General features: G+C 38.3%; 2 protein-coding genes across 4 annotated transcripts in view; one reads left to right on the forward strand and one right to left on the reverse strand.

Moving 5' to 3' along the window:
* STRADB (STE20 related adaptor beta) overlaps window positions 1–24514 on the reverse strand; it is a 43836-nt gene extending 19322 nt beyond the window's left edge. For both annotated transcript variants that reach the window (XM_035007385.1, XM_035007386.1), the window contains exons 1-3: window positions 24298–24514; window positions 21022–21117; window positions 16011–16091 (exon numbers count right to left, since the gene is read on the reverse strand). In XM_035007385.1, coding sequence (XP_034863276.1) covers window positions 16011–16091; window positions 21022–21033 — 93 coding nt within the window. In that variant the 5' untranslated portion in view covers window positions 21034–21117; window positions 24298–24514. The remainder of the gene's footprint in view (window positions 1–16010; window positions 16092–21021; window positions 21118–24297) is intronic.
* Window positions 24515–24701: 187 nt separating this feature from the next.
* The window catches only part of TRAK2 (trafficking kinesin protein 2), a 67013-nt gene continuing 64265 nt past the window's right edge, over window positions 24702–27449 (forward strand). For both annotated transcript variants that reach the window (XM_035007383.1, XM_035007384.1), the window contains exon 1: window positions 24702–24913. The gene's annotated coding sequence lies outside the window, so the exon portion shown is untranslated. The remainder of the gene's footprint in view (window positions 24914–27449) is intronic.

Raw genomic sequence — 27449 nt, forward strand, 5'->3', positions numbered from 1 at the left:
AGAGGTAATAAATAGTAGACTAGAGGAAGCAGAAGACAGGATCAGTGACCTATAAGAGTAATAAAAAAGCCATCAAGCTGAATAGCAAAAAGATGAGAACAGATTAAGGGAACTCAGCAACACCATCAAGCCCAGTAATATTTGCATTATGGGGATCCCAGAAAGCGAAGAAAAAGGAAGCAGAAAATTTATTTGAAGAAATAATAGCTGAAAACATCCTGAATCTGGGGAAGGAAACAGAAATCCAGATCCAGCAGGCACAGAGAGCCCCCAACAAAATCAATCCAAGGAGGTCACAGCAAAGACATATAATTATTAAAATGGCAAAAGGTAGTGATAAAGAGAGAATTTTATTTTTTAAGATTTTATTTATTCATCAGAAGGAGAGAGAGCACAAGCAAGGGGAGCGGCAGGCAGAGGGAGAGGGAGAAGCAGGCTCCCTGCTGAGCATGGAGCCTGATGTGGGACTCAATCCCACGACCCTGGGATCATGACCAGAGCCAAAAGCAGATGCCCAACTGAATGAGCCACCCAGGTGTCCCCCAAAAAAGAGAATTTTAAAAGCAGCAAGAAAACAGTTACATACAAGAGAAACTTGGGGCACGTGGGTGGTCAGTTGGTTAAGCATCTGCCTTCAACTCAGGTCATGATCCCGGAGGCCCAGCATGGAGCCCTGCGTCGGGCTCTCCTCTCAGCAGGGAGTCTGCTTTTCCCTCTGCCCCTTCCCCCACTTGTGCAGTCTCTCTCTCTCTCTAATAAATAAAATCTTTAAACAGAGAGAGAAGGAGAGAGAAACTCCATAAGACCATCAAGTGATTTTTCAGCAGAAACTTCACAAGCCAGAAGAAAGTGGCACATATCCTAAGTGCTGAAGGAAAAAACCTGCAACCAAGAATACTCTATCCAGCAAGGCTATCATTCAGAATAGAATAAAGAGTTTCCCAAACAAAAGTTAAAGGAATTCATCAACACTAAACCTGTCTTACCAGAAATGTTAAAGGGGATTCTTTGAGTAGAAAGGAAAGGCCATAAGCCAGAGTTTAAAAAGTAGGAAGCACAAAAGCAGTAAAATTAAGTATATCTATAAAAATCAGTCAAGGGATTCACAAAATAAAAATATGTAAATTATGAGACCATATACATAAAAGGTGGGAGAAGGAGGAGAGTAAAACTTTAGTGCTTTTAGAAGTGTTCAAATTTAAGCAACCATCAACTTAATATAAACTGCTATATGCGTAAGACATCATATATAAACGTAAGAGTAATGACAATTCAAAAACCTGTAATAAATATGCAGAAAGTAAACAAAGGAATCCAAGCATAGAAAAAAAGCCATCAAACCACGAGAGAAGAGAGCAAGAGAAGAAAGAACAGAGAACTACAAAATCAACCGTGAAACAACAAAATGGCAATAAGTGCATACCTATCAGTAATTACTTTGAATGTAAATGGACTAAATGGCACAATCAAAAGACACAGGGTGGACCAGAGAGTTTTGCAGGGTCTCAGTTCTGGTAGAGGTCGTGACAGGTCTCATTTCACAAGCAGACCAGGGCACACCTAGTTAGAACTCACCACATTCAGGCCAAGGACCAAACACTGCCCACAGCAGACAAGAAGAGCCTCTACAGAAGACTGGCCTGAAGTACAGATCAACCAGAACACAACAGCAGAGTGCAGGCAGCACACACCTGAGATACTCCAAGAAGCACCAGGCCTGGGCACTACATGACCTCTCCTTCATATGGCCATTACCTTTAGGAGCAGGAGACATAACTGGCTTTTCTAACACACATAAACAGGCACAGACTTAGACAAAATGAGGAGACAGAGGAATTAATCTCAAATGAAAGAACGATAAGGCAATGGCCAGAGATCTAAGCAAAACTAATATAAGTAACATGCCTAATGGAGAATTTAAAGCAATCCTCATTCATAAGGATACTCACTAGGCTTGAGGAGAGTGGAAGACATGAGTGAGACCCTTACCACAGAGATTAAAGAGTTAAAAAAGAATCAATCAGAGATGAAGAGTGCAATAAATGAGATTAGAAACATGCTTGCTGCAATGAACATCAGGCTGGAAGATGCAGAGGAACAAATTAATGACATAAAAGACAGTGTAATGGAAAGCAATTAAGGTAAACAAGAGAGAGAATTATGCAACACAAGAATAGACTTAGGGAACTCAGTGACTCTATCAAATGTAATACCATTCATATTATAGGAATCCCAAAAGAAGAGAGAAATGGGGGCAGAAAATTTATTTGAAGAAGTAAAGTTGAAAATGTCCCTAATCTGGGGAAGGAAACAGACATCCAGATCCAGGAAGCACAGAGAACTCCTATCAAAATCAACAAAAGACGGCCAACACCAAGACATATTGTAATTAAATTTACAAAATACAGTGATAAAGAAAAGCAGCAAGACCAAAGAAGTCAGTAACTCACAGGAGAAAGCCCATAAAGCTAGCAGATTTTTCAACAGAAACTTTGCAAGCCGGAGAGAGTGGCAGGACATATTCAAAGTGCTGAATGGGAAAAATCTGCAGCCAAGATATTCTATCCAGCAAGGCTAACATTCAGAATAGAAGAAGAGACAGAGTTTCCCAGACAAAAACTAAAGGAGTTTGGGACCACTAAACCAGCCCTGCAAGAAGTATTAAAGGGGACTCTTTGAGTGGAAAGAAGAGACCAACAGTGACAATATAAAGGTAGGAAACACAAAAGCAGTAAAAATGAGTATTTCTGTAAAAAAATCAGTCAAGGAGCCCACACAAAAAAGATATAAAATAACATATACCTAAAATGTGGGGAGGAGAGAAGAAAAGAATGGGTTCAAACTTAAATGACCATCAACTTAATATAGACAGCTATATGCCAATGAGTTATAAATAAACCTAATGGTAACCATAGATCAAAAACCACTAATAAACATGCAAAGAATAAAGAAAAAGAAATCCAAATATATCACTACAGAAAATCAACAAACACAAAGAGAAAAAGACAAGAAAGGATCAGAGAAAAGCTCCAGGAACAACCACAAAACAAGTAATAAAATTCCAATAAATTCATAGCTATCAATAATTATTTTGACTATAAATGGACTAAACATTCCAGTCAAAAGACATTGGGTGTCAAAATAAACAAAAATACAAGATCCATCTGTATGCTGCCTACAAAAGACTAACATTAGACCTAAAGTCACCTGCCAAATGAAAGTGATGGGATGGAGAAACAATTATCATGCAAATGAATGTCAAAAGAAAGCCAGAGTAGCAATACTTGTATCAGACACACTAGACTTTAAAACAAAGACCGTAAGAGACAAAGAAGAATACTACATAATAAAAATAAAGGGGGATACTCCAACAAGAAGATATAACAATTGTAAATATTTATGCAAACAACAAGGGAGCACCTAAATACATAAAACAGTTAATAATACAAAGAAATTAACTGACAGTAATACAATAATAGTAGAGAACTTTAACACCCCACTTACATCAACAGACAGATCATCTAAACAGAAAAGCAACAAGGAAACAGTGGCTTTAGATGACACACTGGACCAGCTGGACTGAACAGATATATTCAAAACATTCCATCCTCAACAGCAAAATATACATTCTTTTCAAGTGCACATGAAACATTCTCCAGAATAGATCACGTATTAGGCCACAAAACAGGCTTCTACAAATACAAGAAGATCAGAGTCACACCACTGACCTTTTCTAACCACAACACTATGAAACTACAAGTCAAGCACAAGAAAGTATCTGGAAAGAACACAAATATATGGAGATTAATTTAACATGCTACTAAACAATGAGTGGATCAATAAGGAAATCAAAGAGGAAATAAAAAAATACATGGAGACAAAAAAAAATACATGGACACAAATGAAAATGATAACATACTGGGTCAAAAATCTTGGGGGGCGCCTGGGTGGCTCAGTTGGTTAAGCGACTGCCTTCCGCTCAGGTCATGATCCTGGAGTCCCTGGATTGAGTCCCGCATTGGGCTCCCTGCTTGGCAGGGAGCCTGCTTCTCCCTCTGACCCTCCCCCCTCTTATGTGCTCTCTCTCTCTCATTCTCTCTGTCTCAAATAAATAAATAAAATCTTAAAAAAAAAAAAAATCTTGGGGATGCAGCAACAGCAGTCTAAGAGGGAAGTTTATAGCAATACAAGCTGACCTCAAGAAGCAAGAAAAATCTCAAATAACTTAACCTTACACCTAAAGGAGCTAGAAAAAGAAGAACAAACAAAACCCAAATCCAGCAGAAGGAAATAATAAAGATTAGAGCAGAAATAAATTATATAGGAACTAAAAAAATAATGGAACAGATCAGCAAAACCAGGAGCTGGTTCTTTAAAAAGTCAACAAAGTTGATAAACCTCTAGCCAGATTTATCAAAAAGAGAAAGGACCCAGATAAAAAAATCACAAATGAGAGAGGAGAAAGGATAACCAACACCAAGGAAATACAACTAGAGGAAATATGAAAAACTATATGCCAAAAAACTGAACAACCTGTAAGAAATGGATAAATTTCTAGAAACATATAACCTACCAAAACAAAACCAGGAAGAAATATAAAATTTGAACAGACCAATTACCAGCCAAGAAATTATCAAAAAACTCTCAACAAACAAAAGTCTAGGGCCAGATGGCTTCACAGATGAATTCTACCAAACATTTAAAGAAGAGTTAATGACTATTCTTCTCAAACTATCCCCCCACCAAAAGAAACATTTGACAAAGTACAAAATCCATTCATGATAAAAAATCCTCAACAAAGTAGGTGTAGAGGAACATACCTCAACATAACAAAGGCCATAATAAAGACCCATTGCTAATATCATCCTCAATGGGGAAAAACAGAGATTTTCCTGTGTGGTCAGGAATAAGAGAGGGATGTCCACTCTCAGCACTTTTATTCATCACAGTACTAGAAGTCTTAGCCACAGCAATTAGACAAGATAAAAGAAATAAAAGGCATCCAAATCAGTAAGAAAGAAATAAAACTTTCACTATTTGCAGATGACATGATACTATATATAGGAAAGCCAAAAAACTCCGCCAAAAAACTCCACCAAAAAACTGGTAGAACTGATAAACGAAATCATTAAAGTTGCAGGATATAAAATCAACATACAAAAATCTGTTGCATTTCTATACACCAATAATGAAGCAGCAGAAAGAGAAAATTAAGGACTCAATCCCATTTACAATTGCACCAAAAATAGTAAGATACCTAGGAATAAATCTAACCAAAGAGGTGAAAGACCTGCACTCTGAAAACTATAAAATACTGATGAAAGAAATTGAAGATGACACAGAGAAATGGAAAGACATTCCATGATTATGGATTGGAAGAACAAATATTGTTAAAATGTCTGTACTATCCAAAGCAATCTATACATTTAATGCAATCCCTATCAAAATATCAACAGCATTTTTCACAAAACTAGAACAATCCTCAAATTTGTATGGAACCACAAAAGACCCCCAAATAGCCAAAGCAATCTTGATAAAGAAAAGTAAAGCTGGAGGCATCACAATTCTGGACTTCAAGTTATATTACAAAGCTGTAGTGATCAAGAGAGTATGGTACTGGCACAAAAACAGACACACAGAACAAGAGAACAGAATAGAAACCCAGAAATGAACCCACAAATACATAGTCAATTAATCTGTGACAAAGCAGAAAAGAATATCCAAAGAGAAAAATACTGTCTCTTCAACAAATGGTGCTAGGAAAACCAGACAGCAGCATACAAAAGAATGAAACAGAATGACTTTCTTACACCATACGGAAAAATAAACTCAAAATGAATGAAAGACCTAAATGTGAGACCTGAAGCCATAAAAATCTTAGAAGAGAACACACACAGTAACTTCTTTGACATTATCCATAACAACTTCTTTCTAGGTATGTCTCCTGAGCAAGGGAAACAAAAGCAAAAATACACTATTGGGACTACATCAAAATAAAAAGCTTCTGTACAGTGAAGGAAACAATCAACAAAATTAAAAGGCAATCTAAAGGAATGGGAGAAGATATTTGCAAATGACATATCTGATAAAGGGTTAGTATCCAAAATATGTAAAGAACTTATACAAGCCAACACCCAAAAAACAAATAATCTAATTTTAAAATGGGCATAAGACATGAACAGACATTTTTCTAAAGAAAACAGATGACCAACACACAATTGAAAAGATGTTCGTCATTAATCATCAGAGAAATGCCCAATCAAAACTACAATGAGGCATCACCTCACACCTGTCAGAATGGCTAAAATCAACACAAGAAACAACAGGTGCTGGGGAGGATGTGGAGAAAACGGAACACTTGTGCACTCTTGGTGGGAATGCAAATTGGTGCAGCCTCTCTGGAAAACAGTATGGAGGTTTCTCAAAAAGTTAAAAATAGAACTACCTTATGACCCAGCAATTGCACTATTACCCAAAGGATACAAAAATACTAATTCAAAGGGATACATGCACCCCAATGTTTATAGCAGCATTATCAACAATAGCCAAATTATGGAAACAGCCCAAGTGTCCATCAACTGATGAACGGATATAGAAGATGGTGGTGTACACACACACACACACACACACACAATGGAATGTTACTCAGCCATAAAAAAGAATGAAATCTTGACATTTGCACTGAACATGGATGGAGCTAGAGAGTATTACGCTAAGTAAAATAAGTCAGTCAGAGAAAGATAAATACCGTATGATTTCACTCATATGTGGAATTTAAGAAACAAAACAATCAAGCAAAGGGAAAAAAAGAGAGAGAGGCAAATCAAGAAACAGACTATTAACTATAGAGAATAGACTGAAGGGAGGTGGGTGGGACAATGGCTTTAATAGGTAATGGGGATTAAGGAGTGTACTAGTTGTGATGAGCGCTGGGTAATGTCTGGAGTTGTTGAATCACTATATTGTACACCTGAAACTAATATTACACTATGTGTTAACTAATGTGAATTTAAATAAAAACTTTAACAAAAAGAAATAGAGTGACTGAATGGATAAAAAAGCAAGATCCATATATGCTTCCCATAAGAGACTCATTTCAGAACTAAAGACACATGCATATTGAAAGTGAAGGGATGGGAAAATATGCAAAAAGAAATGAAAAGAAACCTGGTGTAGCAATACTTATATTAAACAAAATAGACTTTAAGACAAAAAGTGTAACAAGAGACAAAGGACACTACTACATAATAATAAAGGAAACAATCCAACATGAAGATATACAATTGTAAATATTTATGCACCCAACAGGGGGAACACTCAAATACATAAGACAACTATTAACAGACACAAAGGAAAAAAAAATCAATAGTACTACAATACAATAATAGTAGAGAACTTTACACTGCACTTTCTTCAATACATAGATGATCCAAAGAAAATCAACATGAAAAGAGTGACTTTTTTTTTTAATTTTTTTTTAAGAGAAGGAGAAAGAGAGAGAGTGGAGAGTGGGGAGAGGCAGAGGGAAAGGGAGAGAGAGAATTTTTTTTTTTAATTTTATTTATTTATTTGACAGAGAGAGACACAGTGAGAGAGGGAACACAAGCAGGGGCAGTGGGAGAGGGAGAAGTAGGCTTCCCGCCGAGCAGGGAGCTGATGAGGGGCTCGATCTCAGGACCCTGGGATCATGACCTGAGCCGAAGGCAGATGTTTTTTTTTTTTTTTTTAAAGATTTTATTTATTTGACAGAGAGAGAGTGAGAGCAGGAACACAAGCAGGGGGAGTGGGAGAGGGAGAAGCAGGCTTCCCGCCGAGCAAGGAGCCCGATGCGGGACTCGACCCCAGGACCCCGGGATCATGACCCGAGCCAAAGGCAGATGCTTAACGACTGAGCCACCCAGGCACCCCAGGAGACAGAGAATTTTAAGCAGGCTCCACACCCAGCATGGAACCCAACATGGGCTCTGAGATGATGACCTGATAACCTAAGCTGAAATCAAGAGTTAACTAAAGTTAATGCTTAACTGACTGAGCCACCCAGGTGCCCCAAGAGTGACTTTGAATGACACACTGGACCAGATGTTTCTAAGAGATATATTCAGATCATTCCATCCTAACACAGCAGAATACACATTCTTTTCAAGTTCACATGGAACATTCTCCAGAATACATCACGTTAGGCCACAAAACATGCCTCAACAAATTCAAAAAGACTGAAGTCATATCATATGCATCTTTCTGACCACAATGTTATGAAACTAGAAATCAACCACAAGAAAAAATCTGGAAAGAACCAAATACATGGAGGTTAATTAACATGCTACTAAGCAATGGATGAGTCAACAAAGAAATCATAGAGGAAATGAAAATATACATGGAGACAAATGAAAATGAAAATACAATGGTCCAAAATCTTTGGGATGCAGCAAAAGCTACTCTAAGAGGAAAGAATACAGCAATACAGGCCGACCTCAAGCAGCAAGAAAAATCTCCAATAAACAACCTAACCTTACACCTAAAGGAGCTAGAAAAAGAAAACACAAAACCCAAAGCCAGTAGAAGGAAGGAAATAATAAACATTAGAGGAGAAATAAATTAATTAGAAACTAAAGAAACAATAGAACAGATCAATGAAACCAGGGACTGGTTCTTAGATAAAGCTTTAGCCAGGTTCAAAAGAAAAAAGAGAAATACCAACCAAAACCACAGAAATACAATTATAAGAGGATATTATGAAAAATTATATGCCAACAAATCGAACAACCTATAAGAAATGGATAAATTCCTCGAATGAAATAAATTACCAAAATTTAATCAGGAATAAATATAAAATTTAAACAGACAAATTACCAGCAATGAAATTGAATCAGTAATCAAAAAAACTCCCAACAAATACAAGGCCGGGACCAGAAGGCTTCACAGGAGAATTCTACGAAACATTTAAAGAAGAGTTCATACTGGGGCACCTGGGTGGCTCAGTCGTAAAGCATCTGCCTTTGGCTCAGGTCATGATCCCAGGGTCCTGAGATCGAGCCCCTCATCAGGCTCCCTGCTCGGTGGGAAGCCTGCTTCTCCCTCCCCCACTCCCCCTGCTTGTGTTCCCTCTCTCACTGTGTCTCTCTCTGTCAAATAAATAAATAAAATCTTTAAAAAAAAAAAAAGAGTTAATGCTTATTCTCTCAAACTATTTAAAAAAAAAAAGAGCAAGGAAAGCATCCAAATTCATTCTATGAGGCCAGCATTACCCTGATACCAAAACCAGATAAAGACACCACAAAAAAGAGAACTATAGGCCAGGATCTCTGATGATCTTTGAATGTAAGATGCAAAAAATTAACAAAATATCAGCAAATGGAATCCAACAATACCTTAAAAAAATCATTCACTCGATCAAGTGGGATTTATTCCTAGGATGCAAGGGTTGCTCAGTATTCACAAATCAATCATGTGATACATTCCATCAATAAGAGCAAGGATAAAAACCATATGATCGCTTCAACAGATGCAGAAAAGCATTTGACAAGTACAACATCCATTCATGATAAAAACCCTCAACAAAGTAGTTTTAGAGAAACACCTCAACATAATAAAAGCCGTATATTAAGAATCCACACCTAACATCATACTTAATGGTGACAAACTGGGAGTTTTTCCTATAAGATCAGGAGCAAGATAAGGATGTCCACTTCCACCACTTTTATTCAACATAGTACTGGAAGTCCTAGCCACAGCAATCAGATGACAAAAAGAAATAAAAGGTATTCGGGGTGCCTGGGTGGCCTCAGTCGGTTAAGTGTCTGCCTTCGGCTCAGGTCATGATCCCAGGGTACTGGGATCAAGCCCTGCATCAGGCTCCTGGCTCAGCAAGGAGTCGGCTTCTCCCTCTCCCTCTGCTGCTCCCCCTGCTTGTGCTCTTTCTCTCTGTCAAAATCTTTAAAAAGAGGGGAAAGGGGAAAGGGGAAAGGGGAAAGGGGAAAGGGGAAAGGGGAAAGGGGAAAGGAGAGAAAGAAAGAAAGAAAGAAAGAAAGAGAAAGGAAGGAAGGAAGGAAGGAAGGAAGGAAGGAAGGAAGGAAGGAAGGAAGGAAAGGAAGGAAAGGAAGGAAGGAAGGAAGGAAGGAAGAAAGAAAGGAAAGAAAGGAAAGAAAGGAAAGAAAGGAAAGAAAGGAAAGAAAGGAAGGAAGGAAAGAAAGGAAGGAAAGGAAGGAAGGAAGGAAAGGAAGGAAGGAAGGAAGGAAGGAAGGAAGGAAGGAAGGAAGGAAGGAAGGAAGGAAGGAAAGAAAGAAAGAAAGAAAGAAAGAAAGAAAGAAAGAAAGAAAGAAAGAAAGAAAGAAAGAAAGAAAAGGTATCCAAATTGGTAAGGAAAAAGATAAACTTTCACTATTTGCAGATGACATGATACTACATATAGAAAACCCCCCAGACCACCAAAAAACTATTAGAATTGATAAAGAAATTTAAAAAACTCACAGAATACAAAATCAATATAGAGAAATCTGCTGCATTTCTATACACTAATAACATAGCAGAAACAGAAATTTAAAAAACAACACCATATACAATTGCAACAAAAAGAACCAAATACCTAGAAATAAAGAGGTGAAAGACCCATACTCAGAAAACCGTAAAACACTGATGGGAGAAACTGAAGATGATACAAACAAATGGAAACATATTCCATGTTCATGGACTGGGAGAACCAATATTGTTAAAATGTCCATACTACTAAAAGGAATCTACAGATTTAATGCAATTCCTATCAAAATTCTAACAGCATTTTTCATAGAAGTAGAATATCCTAAAATCTGTATGGAAACACAAAAGATCTCAAATAGTCAAAGTAACCTTGAAAAAGAAAAACAAAACTGGAAATATCACAGTCTCAGATATCCAGATACACTACAAAGCTGTAGTAATCAAAACAATATGGTACTAGTATAAAAACAGATACATAGGTCAATGAAACAGAATAGAGAGCCCAGAAATAAAGTCATAATTATATGGTCAGTTAATCTATGAGAAAGGCAAGCATATGTAATGGGAAAAAGACAGTCTCTTCAACAGTGTTGGGAAATTGGACAGCTACATGCAAAAAAGAATGAAACTGGACCACTTCCTCATACCATACACAAAAACAAACTCAAAATGGATTAAGGACTTAAGGACTTAAATGCGTTACAGGCAGTAATTTCTCTGACATCAGCCATAGCAACATTTTTCTAGATATGTCTCCAGAGGCAAGGGAAACAAACAAAAAAATAAATTATTGAGACTACATCCAAATAAAAAGCTTCTGCATGGCAAAGGTACTAATCAACAAAACAAAAAAGCAACCTACTGAATGGGAAAATATATTTGCAAAAGATGTATCTGTTAAGGGGCTAATATCCAAAAATATAAAGAACTTATACAACTCAACACCCAAAAAACAAATAATCCAATTAAAAAATGGGCAGAAGACATGATCAGACATTTCTCCAAAGAAGACCTAAGATAGCCAACAGACACATGAGAAGATGCTCAACATCACTAATCATCAGGGAACTGCAAGTCAAAACCACAGTAAGATATCACCTCATTATCTGTCAGAATGGCTAAAATCAAAAACACAAGAAATGACAAGTGTTGACAAGGTTGTGGAGAAAAAGGAACCCTCTTGCACTCTCGGTAGGAATGCAAACTATACAGCCACTGTGGAAAACAGTATGGAGGTTCCTCAAAAAATTAACAAAGAATTAACCATATGATCCAATAATTCCACTACTGGGTATTTACCCAAGAGCATGAAAACACTAATTTGAAAAGATATACACACCCCTATGTTTATTGCAGCATTATTTACAATACCCAAAATATGGAAGCAACCCAAGTGTCCATTGACAGATGAATGGATAAAGATGTGGTATATATACCCAATACAATATTATCCAGTCAAAAGAAATAATGAAATCCTGCCATTTGCAACATTGATGGATCTGGAGGGAATGATGCTAAGTGAAATAAGTCAGAGAAGGACTAATACCATATTATTTCACTCATATGTGGAATATAAGAAACAAAACAAATGAACAAAGAAGAAGAGACAAACAAAAAACCAAACTTAAATATAGAGAACATATTGGTGTTTACCAGAGGGGTAGTGGGTAGGGGGTGGGGACGGGTGAAATATGTAAAGGGGATTAGAAGCACACTTATCATGATGAACACTGAGTAATGTATAGAATTGCTGAATCACTACACTGTACACCTGAAAACTAATATAACACTTTATTTTAAATATACTGGAATTTAAAAAAACTCATGGCACACTCCTTGTTCCTGTTAAACTTTTTATTAGCCCTAAAAATTCAGAAGACCTGCTTAATGAATAATCTGCAAAAGTAATCATTAAAACATCAATAACATACTTAGAAATTAAACTAACCAAGGAAGTGAAAGAGTTGTACAATGAAAACTATAAAACATTGCTAACGGAAATTTAGGAAGACATAAATAAACGGAGACACATTTCATGTTCATTGATTGGAAGACTTAATATTGTTAAAAGCTCAAAGGACGTTGAGTAATTCAAATAATCTTGAAAAAGAACAAAATTGGAGGACTCACTCTTCCTGATTTTGAAACCAATTACAAAGCAATGGTAATCAAACAACATGGCACCAAAATACAGAAACATAGACCAATGGAAGAGAATAGAGAGCCCAGAAATAAACTATCACATATATGGTCAAATGGCATTTGACAAGGGTGTCAAGACCATTCAATAGGGGCGCCTAGGTGGCTCAGTCGTTAAGCATCTGCCTTCGGCTTAGGTCATGATCCCAGAGTCCTAGGATCGAGCCCTGCATCAGGCTCCCTGCTCAGCAGGAAGCCCGCTTCTCCCTCTCCTACTCCCCCTGCTTGTGTTCCCTCTCCCACTGTGTCTCTCTCCAAATAAATAAAATCTTTAAAAAAAAAAAAAAAAAAAAAAGACCATTCAATAAAGCAAGGACAGTATATTCAGCAAATGGTGCTAGGAAAAGTGTATATCCACATGCAAAAGAATGAAGTTGGACTCTTATCAAACACCATATACAAAAATTAACTCAAAATGTATCAAGGGCCTAAATTTAATACCTAAAACAATAAAACTCTTGGAAGAAAAAATAGGACAAAAGCTTTATGACATTGGATTTAGAGAGGATTTCTTGGATATGACAGCAAAAGTATAAGAAACAAAAGAAAAACAAAGTAGACTTCATGTAAATTTTTAAATTTTGTGCATCAAAAAATACTATCAACAAAGTTAAAAGGCAACCCATAGAATGGGAGAAAACATTTGTAAGTATCTGCTAAGGTGTTAATATCCAGAAAATATACAGAACTCTTAAAACTCAACAACAAAAAAAGCAAACAACCCAATTTAAAAAAGGGCAAAGGACTTGAATAGACATTTCTCCACAGAAGACATACAAGTGTCCAATAAGCACATGAAAAGATGCCCAACATCACTAGTCATTAGGGAAATGTAAATCAAAATTACAATATCACCTCACCCCCATTAGGTTGGCTGCTATCAAAAACCAGAAAATAGAGAGGTGTTGGCTAGGATGTAGAGAAACTGGAATTCTTGTGCTATTGGTGGGAATACAAAATGGTATAGCCAGTGTAGAAAACAGTATGGTGGTTTCCCCCCAAATTAAAATATCATTACCATATGATGCAGTAATTCCACTTCTGGGTATACCCAAAGAAATGAAATCAGGTCTTGAGATATTTGCACACCTATGTTCATAGCAGCATTATTCACAATAGCCACAAAGTGAAAGCAACCCAAGTGTCCATCAACAGATGAATGGATAAGCAAAATGTGGTATACACATATAATGGAACATTTTCGGCCTTAAAAAATAAGGAAATTCTGTGGGGCGCCTGGGTGGCTCAGTCGGTTAAGCATCTGCCTTCAGCTCAGGTCATGATCCCAGGGTACTGGGATGCAGCCCCATGTTGGGGGGGGCGGTCCCTGCTCAGCGGGGAGTCTGCTTCTCCCTCTCCCTCTGCCCCTACCCACACGTGTGCACTCTCTCTCTCAAATAAAATCTTTAAAAAAAAAAAAAAGGAAATTCTGCAAAATGCTACAACACAAATGGACCTGAACATTAAATGAAATATAACTCAGTCACAAAAAAGACAAATACAGTATAATTCCACTTATATGAGGTACTCAGAGTAGTCAAAAATCATAGAAAGTAGAATGGTGGTTGACAGAGGCTAGGGAGGGAGGGAGAATGGGGAGTTATTGTTTAAGGGATACACAGTTTCAGTTTTACAAGATGAGAAGAGTTACAGAGATGGATGGTGGTAACAGCTGCATAACACTATGAATGTATTTGATACCACTGAACTGTACACTTAAAAATGGCTAAGATGGTAAATTTTATGTATATTTTAGCACAAGGCCAAACAAAACAAAACAGAAAAACACACACACAAACAGACAGCAGCACGTGTGGAAGTTTCCTGAAGTTTAAGACCTCTCTTTTGGCAATAGCAAGGAGACAACAGCAGACACTTTACCTCAATCTGAAGGGTAATACTTGAATGAAAACTAGGATTGGATAATATATTCTATTACACAAAAGGGCAGAAGACTAAAAGACTTTAGAATATTAGTGAGCAAAAAGTAAAATGAGAAAAATGAAGACAACTGAATAGAGGATCAAGATAAACTTATAAACAGGAACAACTGGGATTACCTTATTTTGTAGGAAACAAGGCATTTGCAAGGCAGGTTCTGTTTTGTAGTAAGAACTGAAGAATAAAGTAAGGATTAAGGAAGGGAGGACCCCAGAGAAATTATTTATTCCCAAGCATGTTTTTCAAAATATTACTTAATATATCAGGCATTGCCCAGGGGAAATACAGATGAAAAAGGCAGGACACCTATTTTATGGGAATCATGTTATAGTTAGAGAGACACGTATATCAATCACTGTGAAATAATATAATAAATACCATTTTCTGGGAATGTCTAAGATTTGTAGGAGCATAATGGAACAAAAAATACAAGACGAAAAGCTTCAGATATGCAATATTTGAGCCAACTCTTCACAAATGGGGAAGGATTTGGGAGGCAGAAAAAGGGTATTTCAATCAGAAAAAAAGAGTATATGCTAAGACTCAGTAGCAAGAAATGAAACTCAAAAATTAGACCTATTCTACACCAGTAAGAGTCCTTATACTATGCTAAGAAGTTTCAGCTTTAATCCTATAGGCTGCAGGAAACCAAAGAAAGTTTTAAAGCTGGAAAGTAACACAAACAGGCCTGTACTGGTAACAGGGTTGAATTCTGATCTGAGTGTGAGAGGACGTTTACCTAGGAAACTAGAGGCAATGTGTCTACCTGCAATTGTCCAGGCAAGAAATGATGAGATCTGGGTAGTAGCAGTGATGAGGTGAAGGAGGGTATGCACTCAATGGCATTTCAGAGACAGAGACAAAAGACGTGGTGTATAACTAGATGTGGGGGGTAGAGGCAACTGTCAGGATAACTTCAAAGTTTCTAGTTAGGGTGACTTAGTAGACGAGTTTTCATTAGCCAAAGAAAAAAATACAAGGGGTCAGAGAAGTTTGAGAGATTAAGGTTTTACTCAAACTGCATAGAAATGCCTTTGAAAAGTCCAACTGGAGGCATTCTATAGACACTTCCAGTGCTCAGGAAAGAGTGTGGGGTTATAGGTAAAAATCTGAGAATCACCAGTCCTGCTTGATGCCAGAGTCCCCTCATGACCTGAAGGAAAACCTGAGGTAGCTACAGGACAGTCTGAAATTTGAGCAACTGAAACCTAGGGGGAGCCTATTTAGGCAGAAGAGGTCAACTGCAGACTTCTGGAGAATAACGAAGTAGAGGAAAAAGAAACAGTAAAAGATACTGTAAAGAAAAAGAGATATGGAAGAACCAGGAATTACATTCTATATTATGATACTACCGAAAGCAAAGGAGGAATATTAACTGTACTTAACCATTTTCTTACCAAGTGTTGATGGATACTGGTTTCAGACTGTTTTTCAGGTCTGAGTGATTCAACTTGTGTTCGTGAAGTGCAGAAACAATCCTGGGAATTCAGAAATGCATTAAGTTAAAAAATAAGTCACAAGGTAAGTATGTGGATACAAAGGTCTGGTGACTGTGGTGAGGAACAGAGAAAGGGCAGCCTGCAGAACCCTGGAATTGCCAGGATTCATAGCATGGAGGTTCTCAGTATGGGAGAGAAGGGAGAAGCAGCTGGGTATGAAGAAGACAAATTTCGTATCTGGTAGAATTTACTTGGTGCTATCTCTGATCCTTATCCTATCCTCTGGAAGTCATAATATCAATTCATTTTCACTGCTGGTGTTAATTTTCAACCTTTTCATCATCTTTGCAGTTTTGTTTTGAATATTTAGCTATAGATTATTCTGCTGTACTCATTATAATCAATTTTATTTTAATCCTCAGATTCTCTGTTTCTTAAATGTAGGAACCATGTTTATTCACATTAAACTACACAATGAGTGTATCTGGAACCAATTTTGTTTCTTAAGGTGATAAACATCTTACTTCAACTGGAAAGCAAATTAAAAGTAGGAGACTTGGGATGCCTGGGTGGCTCAGTTGATTAAGCGTCTGCCTTTGGCTCAGCTCATGATCCCAGGGTCCTGGATCGAGCCCCATGTCTCCTGCTCAGTGGGGAGTCTGCTTCTCCCTCTCCCTCTCCCTCTGTTCTTGCTCTCTCTCTTGCTCCCTCTCTCTCTCAAATAAATACAATCTTTAAAAAAAAAAAAAAGGTAGGAGACTTAGTTCCATTATCACAATTTACATTTTCCTGCATTTTAACCCACTGTCCTATTATCACATATTGCCAATAAAGAAATGTAATACTGCCATGTGATTTATCATGTGGGGTAAAGCTGACCTTATTCTACTTAGGAAGAAAAGGTGTGTCGAAAGTATAAACAAATTGTATGAAAGAGATTTTTGTAATAAATTTTTTGAAGCATCTCATGAACATTTACTTGTGTATGAACAGTAAAGTACTACTTTCAAATGAGTCTTCAAGATAAGCTCACCCATATCTACCTAACACTTTGTAGTCACTTAAAAGTAATCACACTTCCTTTCATTTAAAATAATGCCAGAATTTCTCACTAATCTGTCATTTTTTCAGTGTAAATTACTGATTAATTTAAGATTAATTCCTGCAGTTTGTATACCTTATCAGTCTTATCACAATAATTTGATCTAAATCTCCCGTCTTATGTAAAACTCGCCCCTGAAGAACAGAAGCTAACAATGTCATGATAGCTATAGAATCATTTCCTTTGCAAAGTTTCTAATGGTTTGTCTAAAGTGAATAAAATGGACACTGAAAAGTTTTTGAAGATACTTATTACTGTTCCTCATGGTGGTTGAAAATAACCATCAGTTAGGTCACTTACATATTGTATTTGATATTTACCTATATTTTGTAACATTTACTATGAATCATTCTATACAATGGTATTGTACAGAAGAGTTAACATAGCAGGCCTGAAACTGCTACGCTTAGAAAAGGCTTGCTTGCAAAGTTGACTCTTGGCTGGTATCTGGGAACTTGGATTTGGGGAGGGTTCTCACCCTTCCTGATAAGAACAGATCATGTGCCTAAATTGTGTAAACAATATAGTTTCTGCTGAATTACTGCTTTTTTCCTGGAAGTCTGAAATTTGTTACCTGCTAACAGAAGGTACCTACATGACCAATCCCCATAAAAAAGCCTGAGAATGAGTCTCTAATGAGCTTCATTGGTAGGCAACATTTACACATGTTGTCATTACCCTGGGAGAATTAAGCACATCCTATGTGACTCCACTGGGAGAGGATTCTTAGAAGTTTGAATCTGGTTTCTTCTGAACTTTACTCCATATACCCTTTTCCCTTGCTGATTTTGCTTTGTGTTCTTTGGCTATGAGAAATCTTAGTTATGACTACATGACTAAGTTTTGCAAGTCCTAGCAAATCATCAAACCTGGAGGTGGTCTTGGGGGGACCTCTAATACAGTTATCAAAATATATTCAAACACATAAAAAAGTCTTTCTAAAAAATGTCCATAACTTTTTTTTTTTTTTGATGGAAGAGAAGTTAATTTAAGACATATTGGGCATATTTTTAGAGACGCCAGGGTGGTGCAGTCGTTGAGCATCCGACTCAGGTTTCGGCTCAGGTTGTGGTCTCTGCATCTGTGGGACTGAGCCCTGCAATGGGTTCCACATTCAGCTCAGAGTCTGCTTAGGGCTCTCTCCCCCTCTGCCCCTCCCCGCTGTGCGCACATACACACACTCTCCCTCTCAAATAAATAAATCTTTTTTAAAAACTTATATTGACCCTAACTTATTCTCAAAATAAGAGTATTGATCCATGTTTTTGGTTTATAGAAATAAAGAAAACACTTTATAATATGGTAGACTTCCATTTCATTATCTTTATATAGAATTTTCACAGTTCAAGAAAGTGATCACTAATGTGAAGACAGCTAAAACCAGCCAATGTTATAAGGCAAAATGTTTTTGCTGACCTCTCCTAAAAAATGTTGGCATGTTCATTAGCTGCCCAAGTTATAAAAATCATAAAACACTCATAGCTTATCCTTCAAAACATTTTTTATACCCACATTGAATCAATTAGATGCTGGTGAATAATAGCTTATGAAAAATGCACACATTAAGGTCTCTTAGGCAGCACAAATGATTTCAAACCATCCAGAAGCTGACCCAAAATATTTTTAATGTATTTTTTTAATCCACTACCATAATAGCCAAATGAAAAGCAGTTATACCTAAAAGAGAATCTAAAGGAAAATATTTTATTTATGCTGCTCCTTTGAACACACCATTTCTTAACTCTCTAATAGAGGGTAAAACTTGAATGGGGAGGAATCCTTCATAAGTATAAACATCAACTTTATCTCAGTTGTACAAATATCTCATTTAAGAAAATATTCAAAGAATTCCAAATCTTTCATCATTACAGGAAGAATATATTTAAAAGTAAAATTATTAGCAAACTGAATAAACTTATTTCACCCATTATTAAATTCTATTATTTTTCACAAAACCAATAATTATAGAATAATAGAATAAATAAGATATTCTTTTTCCAAAATTCAGAAGCTCTGGGAATCCACACAGCCCTCTAAATCTTAGGATCTTCATCTGTCAAATGCCCTTTTACATCTCATCCAATTTACAAACTGATGTAAAGTTGTTAATCTTAAGTAATCCTTTAGAACAGGGGTCCACAAACTATACAGTCCACAAGTCAGTCTGACCCACCACCTGTTTTAGTGAATAAGGTTTTACTTGAACACTAACATATTCATTTTTATTCGTTTACATATTGTCTACGACTGCTTTCACACACAACAGAAGAGTGATTTGTTATAGGGACCATAGAACACACAAATACTATCTGACCCTTTATAGAAAATGTTTGTTCATCTCTGCGTTAGAAAATGAGGTATTTCATAACAACTTTCCAGATAGATAAATAAAGCTACCCACCTTTTTTTTTAAGGTTTTATTTTTATGTAATGTCTGCACCTGACATGGGGCTTGAACTTACAACCCCGAGATTAAGAGTCACATGCTCTACTGACTGAGCCAGCCGGGTGCCCCAAAGCTCCCCTTTTAAGTAGAAAAGCTTTACTTTAAAAATAAAGTGAATGCATTCTGTATTTTCCATATACCAAACAAATCATACAATAAATCCAACAAATGCATTCTGTATTTCCTCACTTCATAGTTCTGCCTCTCAGACTTGGCAAATGATGGAGTGGATTGGCAGACAGAGTTTGAGCCCTGGCAATTCTTTGCCATCTTGGGCCAAACTCAAAATAAGGATTAAACCACCTGCCCTGCGATCACTTATAATTTTGAAGACTGGAAGAGATATAAGATATGAAAGTATTTATAAACTGCAAATCATCATACAAATGCACCCATCACTTTTTAAAAGATCACTATTTTAATAAAGTCAGATATTGTATTATGTTCTATACAAGACATGATGAAAGACCTGAAACTACTTAATCTAAATATTTTCTGTAGGTTGAATATTTTTTACCATATGATTTCTGGTTCTCAATCTAGATACCATGGATCTAATATAAACAAAAAACAAGTTAGAATCTATACATATATTACATGTTGATCCAAATATTTTTTGTCTTGTTAAGAGGCTTATTTTTAATATTATTTTGCTTGCCTTTGGTCTAATGGAAATTTGTAAAAGGGATTTTTGAAAGATTTAAGGATGAGGCATAGCTAACTAGATGGGAGACACATATATAAGTACAGTAAATGTATGAAAACAAGTGGGTATGGGACAAAGGAAAAGAATAATGAATATATCAGAAAAGTAAAGGAGAAGCTCTTTTTTTAAAGCAACAAAAACTCAATGAGAATTTAACTCATTTCTTAAGACCAGAAGCCATTCAGGTCAAAATAACATCTCAGCATAACAATATCCCATCAGAATATGCCTTCGATTATGGCTCTGCACTAACATCTAACTACTCTGATGGCACAAAATTAGACCTATGCTTTTTTATTTTACAGATTTATGTTATCTCATTTTATATATTTTATTTATTTATTTGAGAAAGAGAGAGAGAGCACAGAGGGAGAATGAGAGGGAGAAGCAGACTCCCCACTGAGCAGGGAGCCCGATGTGGGACTCGATCCCAGGACCCTGAGATCATAACCTGACCTGAAGGCAGACACTTAACCAACTGAGCCACCTGGGCGCCCCTTGCTTATTTGAGAGAGATTGAGAGAGAAATTCAGAGCGCACAGGGAGAGAGGGAGGGCGGAGAGAATCCCAAGCCAATTCCTCGCAGAGCATGGAGCCTGACCTGCAGCTCGATCTCACGACCCTGAGATTATGACCTGAGCCGAAACCAGGAGTCAGAGGTTTAACAGACTGTGACATCCAGGTGCCCCGAAATTAAATGTTAATACAAACTTACCAAGAGAGACATTGAATCGTTTTAGTTCACAGAAAGTGTCAAAAATCCATCTACTCCAAAAAAGATTTTCCTTTATCTTCAAGATGAAGAAATATCCTATTATAAAAAACAAAAGCAAAATAATTTAGATTTAAATAAAAGTTCCCTGAACTAGTTGCTATAAACCCTTATGGTATTTAGGCAGTTATTCTTTGATGCAAGGACTAGAGACATTTCTGAAAAGTGTCTTTACAGAGCATTTGTTTACAGAACACAATTTGGGATCTGACGTCACAACAGAAAGGCAGAGTTAAGTTGAAGGAATATTCTGAGTATTTCCAAAGGCCAATATACCTGCATCTCTCCTTCCCTATCTTTTCTGTACTTTTTTTTTAAAGAAACTTAAGCAAATGTGAAAGCAATATAGAAAATCAATGTTGGACCCACTTACAAATATGCCCCAATAATTTCCAGTGATTCCAGTTATAAGTAAATGTTGAAGGTTCCAAAGCTTCCTGATTGGATTAATTACCTATTAATTCATTTGGGGTCCATGACTAGCAAATTTGGGAAAGAATCTGGATTAGTAACACACTAGGAATAACATTTTCTTGTTGCCATACGTTGTTGTTGTTGTTTAAGATTTTATTTATTTGAGATAGAGCAAGTATGCACGACTTGGGGGAGGGGCAGAGGGAGAGGGGGATGGGGAAGCAGACACCCCACCACACCCCCAGCAGGTAGCCAGACTTGGGCTTGATCCCAGGATCATGACCTGAGCAGAAGGCAGATGCTTAACCCACTGAGCCACCTAGGTGCCCCTCCTTGTCATGTGTTTTTAAAAAAGAGAAATTTCTTTTCAGTTCCACATAAAAATAATATTTTTAGGCTGAATATTTTTTACCTTATGATTCTTAGTTCTCAATTCTATTCTTCCTAGAATTTGACAAGTATGAAAGATATGAGGATTATACAAATAATTCCTGTCCACTTTCACCAGTAGAGTATTAATCTCAATAGTTTATGAAGACGCTGCAACAGATTCAGAAGTTTAAAATAGCAACTTCTTCAGATTCAAGGAACTACAAAGGCACCACCAAAACTTTCCAGATTTTTCCTAACAGAAAGGGTGGCAATGTTCTAAACTTTCTAGTGTTGGGTGTTTTGTTACACCTAACCATCTCTTTCTTCTTAATTGTGGTTTGTTATTTTAATGAAATCCCCAAGTTTAATCAAGATAAATATCTAAGCAAAATGAAAGAGAAAAGGAAGACTGTGTAAACAACAGATATTATAAAGCAGTATCCAATTTTACTGCTAAGGAAAGATATGAATTTATTCAGGATATTCACTACAAACCAGAAGTAGAGAACAGGAGGAAGAAAAACCTGAAAGGGTATGATTATTTTGTCACCTGCCATTCATTATCATCAATTTAAGGCAGTGCAGTGCCATTTACTGTATTACAAAAGGGGGAAAGCAATACTTGCTCTGCCCACCTTCCAGGGTGATTGAGATCAAATGAGATACTTCATCTGAAAGGGTTCATAACTACCAAACACTGTACCAATATAAGAACTTGAGTGTATGCTCTGAAAGGTACACTCAAATATTACCAGTGGCAGCTCAAAATGGTAAGGCTCATTTGGAAAGCAAGTTGGCAATGTTTCAATGACCATGAAAATACTCATACCTTTTGATCCAGTAAAATTCTCACCTCCCCTAATCAACTCTAAGGAAATGTCTAAATAAATGAAGAAACCATACACCTGTAGAAAGTCATTACACTGTTAATCTGAAGCAGCCAGGTATTCATTCCATATGTGTTTAATGAATGGCTACCATGGTCAGGCACTGAGGACACTCACTGATGATCAGGGCAGACAAGGCAGTGTACATTCCCACAGACAGAAGGATGAGGGATGTCGTGATTAACTCAGTTTTCTGGTTATCAGGATTTTGTTTCTTTCTTTTTCCACTCCGTATCAGTAAGTTAAAAAACAACAAAAGAATTTAAATTCCATTACATTATCTATATTTCAGAAAAACTCAGAAGAAACTGACCGATTTATGAGAATTGCTAGTAAAGGAATTGTCCCACGGGGGTGATTTAATCCCACAGATTTCTGCTTTAGATATGCCAGACGATTAAGAGATGATTTTACAAGACATTTTGAGGTCAAGGCAGCAACTGCACCTTGGTCAAGAGGGTGGTGGGGTGGGAGGGATAGATTCGCGGTCATAATTTTCTCCTGCATGCTCTTTCACTAGATACGGATACAAATCCTTCTTAAAGAAATCATACTTCAGACCTATAGTTTTAAATATATTACATCAGTGTGGTCCCTTGCATTTGTGTCTAACAAGCTAATTAGGATATAGCTTTATAAATAATTTAAATTTGCTCCATTATAGAATGGTTCGTCCAAAGGCTTTAATATCAAAGGTTAACAATTTCTGTGAAAATCATAGGGCGCATTTATTTACAGAACTCGGATTTTGAGTTAATTTAGGCATCCAACAGAGGCTATTGTTAGAGGGAATGCAAAAAAAAAAAAAAAAAACTGCTGAGCCTTAAAATTACTATAATTTTCAAAGAGATCTTGAGAAGCCATAAAATCTTAAAAAATTATAGCGACGCACAACTCCGTAAGATTTTCCAAACTTAGTATCGTGACTCATGCTTTCAAAAAATATTTCCTGAGTGCCTACTGTGCGCCAGACGGACTCTGTGCTAGGCAGACGCTGTGTCACAAAATCCTGACCGAGTTGTGAGGAAAAAGGTATTCGACACAACAAAGCCACGAGGAAAAAACACAACGCTGAATTTAAATACTGAGAACAAAACGAAGCTGGAGCATTTAATTTTGTAAGAGGTTCTTTCCGAGTCCTGCTTTGGGGGATCGCGAAAGCGAACTCGCCGAAGGTGGTACACAGAACCTCGGCCAGAGGGTGTCTTCTGTTCGGAAACTCCTCCAGGCTCGGGAGCGCTGCCAAAGGTGAGGTGGGGGAAGAGAGCACTTCGGGCAGCTCGCGCCCCGCGCACCTGGCAAGCACCGCCTACACCGAACGCAGGTGCCTCCGCCACCGGGCGGCCCGGGACTTAGGGGCCGCTCGCCTAGCCACGCCACGCTGACTCCAGCCACCGCTCCCCCGGCTGCCCGGGCTTGGGTTCGAGGCAAGGGGGCGAGTTCTAGCCTCGGGCTTCCCGAGGCGTGCGCGGTACAAGCCGCGCTCCCTCAGGTCCCCGACCCAGCCCTCCCCCTTCCCCTCCCCGGCCCGGCCTCCCCTCATTACCCTGGCGGCGACCACGACCAGCGCGACTCTCCTCAGGCGGCCAACGGCGCGGGGCCTATGGGCCCCGGGAGCCCAGCCCGCCGTGGGGCACCTCGAGCGCACAAGACCCGCTCCCAGCGCGGGCCGCGGGGCGCAGCAAGGCGGCGCGACCCGGACTGGGGCTATGGGCCTGGAACTCTGCCCCAGCCCCAGGCAGTCCGCCCGGAGTGCATTCGCCCCAGAGTCGCGGCCCCGCCTCCCGCCCCAGGGCCAGGCTGCTAGGGGGCGGGGCCTTCTAGCTTGGGGGCGGGACAAACGCGCAACAGCTCCGAAGTGTGAGGGGGCGGGCGGACAGGAAACCACAATTCCCGGCAGGTCGCGCGCTGGCGCCGTGGAGGCTGCTGGGAGAGTGGGTCTTCGCTCTTCTCCAATGTGTGGGGCTGCTAGAGAGCCGGCGTCGCTGCAAAACCGAAGTCGCCGAGTGATGATGTTGTGAAGTCGCCCGCCCGTCCCTGCCACGCCCGGGCGGTTACTGGCAGCGGCGGCCGCTTCGGCTGCAGCTCTCAGGCTGAAACCGCTTTAGATCCTACTCCCTGAGGGAGCGCGGGCGGAGGACGGAGGACGTCGAGCCATGCCAGTGAGTAACATTCCCGCGCGTGACTCGAATTTGCCCTTGCCAACTTCTCCTGAAAGCGGAGGAGCCTTCCCGCCCCGAGCTCTTCCCGGTCCTCGGAGGTCACGCGCGGACATCAGAGCCGGAGGCTGGGTATCGCAGGCCCGGGTCTTCGTCCGGTCCCCGCCCCGCGGTGGGAAGTGGTTTGTTTCCCAAGTGTGGGTGCGAAGTGATAGGCGCTGGGCTCTGGTCTGCGGATTCATCCCAGCTGCGCCTCTGAGGATTGGCAGTATCTCAGATCTCTGCCGGAGAGCATCCACCTGGAACCCCATCCTTGAGCGATGAGCGGCTTTCGTGTCTGGACGTTAAACCTTTAGCCTCGGTCACCATGTGTGATGTCAGCGAAAGGAGAGGATATTGCAGAGAGCTCTTTCTATGCTGAATTGGGCTTTTCTTGCGATTGATTTTGAGCCAGATACCAAATATGCTTTAAAAGAAACGGTTAACTTTAGTTTCAAGCGTAAATAATAGATGTTGGCAGATGCCCTTTTTAGTACCAGCGTAAAGATAATCTCCCAAACACTTAAAAGAGTTCTGGGTCATAATAATAACGGTGAACTCAGCTCATTGCTGCAATTTCTGAGCCAGAAAAGAAAGAAAGAGAAAATCCCGAAGCAGTAACTTTTCACTGGAAATTCATCAAGCTAGAATAGACCATAGAAATAAAATGACATGTACTCTTCCAGTTTTTAAAAAAATATATTTCAGGAAAATTTGTCCTGACCTTCCTATCTTTGCTGTAGAATTGGAAGTCTGAGTTACAGTGATCTCCAAATAGCATGTTAATAGCGTTGACGTGACACTTCAGAACAAACTGTGAAGGACATTTGGTGGTGGGAAAGGGCAGGGATGAAGACACTTTATCATCTCAGCAGCTTTTCCAGCTTTCTATTTTTAAAATTAATGTTCAACAAAGTCTCAAACATTCAGCAATCACATGTATGAAAGACAGTGTTTTGTTACTTTACAGATTTTTATTCATATGTTGAAGGAGTTATAAGAAAGAACAAATATTTGAGTACATTTGACCCTTGGAACAACCGGGGCGTTAGGGGCACCAACCCTCCTGTACAGTTGAAAATCCGTGTATAATTTTTGACACTCTAGAAACTTTACTAATAGCCTGTTTGACCAGAAGCCTTATTGATAACATAAACAGTTGACTAACATATTTTGTGTTATACGTATTACATTCTGTATTCTTACAATAAAGTAAACTAGAAAAAAGAAAAAGTTAAGAAAATTATAAGGAAAAGAAAATACATTTACTATACTGCATCAAAAAAAATCTGTGTATAAGTGGACCCTTACAGTTCAAACGCATGTTCAAGTTAGCTGTACTTTTAATCAGCCAGGCACACCAGTCATGAGCTCTATATACGTTCACTCAATCACTATAATAACCCTGTTGTGCTAATTTGAGGCTCATAGGGTTTGCTTACGTTACAAGTGGAGAGTCAAACCTAGATCTGCCTTGCATCAAAGTTACAGGTCAGGTAAGTTGTACCTACATCAGAAATTACCTTAAAGTTTGGATGATTCAAAACTATTTTCCAGCATTATTTCCTAATACTGGTTCCTTATACACCTGGAATATCTAGAAGAAGTTCTGAACCCCTGCTTTAGTACTTTTGAACAAAGTGTTCTCTCTGCTTGCCATTCCTATACCCCACAGAGCTGCTCATTTCGACCCCAAAAGCCCATTCCAAATCCACCACAGTTTATTTGTGTAAGGCATGATAGGATTGGATTTTCATCTCAAAGGTCCTTTCTAGTTCAAAGGTTTACTGATTCTACAATTGAAAATATGAGCCAAAGAGTATTATTTTTCCACTGGAAACTGGAAATCATGGTTAACATCAGTAGTCACAAAGAGTAGAAAAACCAGTTTCTTAAAAATTTTACATCAATATCCAAAATATGTTAAACACCAATATAAGGAATGAGACAGATAGTAATATATTATTTCATGATTATTATTATCTGTAAGTTTTTGAACCTCTTTAGTTACCATCTTGTTTAGCTATTAAGAAATCTGAGGCATTAAGGTAATACATTTAAAATGACTTAGTAAATAAAGGGACTAAATTATTCATGGCTTCCAGTCATATTTGCTCAGACCTGCAGTGTTCATGTAGTAATAGGAAACATTTATGTAATACTTACTATGTGTTAGATACCTATCTTAACGTTTTATCTATATTATCCTCACAATAGCACTATGAGGTGTTTTTGTAGATAGGCAAATGAAGCAGAGGGTAAGTTAACATACCCAAGGTCATTCATCTTCTATCATTCATCTACTAAGTGGTGGAACTGGGTGTCAAACCCAGGCAAGCTCATAATCTTCAGCATTTACTGAGCACCTACTGTGAACCAACCCCACAACTGGGTGTTTTATTATAATTAGATCATTTATCAGTACAACTACCTTAAATAGAACGTAATTCAGCATTTGGTGACTACCCAAAGCTACAAGGTAAGTAAATGGTTGAACCAA

The sequence above is a fragment of the Mirounga leonina genome, unplaced genomic scaffold (genome assembly GCF_011800145.1).
Source record: "Mirounga leonina isolate KUSES-001 unplaced genomic scaffold, KU_Mleo_1.0 Mir_151, whole genome shotgun sequence".
In the NCBI taxonomy this organism is placed as follows: Eukaryota; Metazoa; Chordata; class Mammalia; order Carnivora; family Phocidae; genus Mirounga; species Mirounga leonina.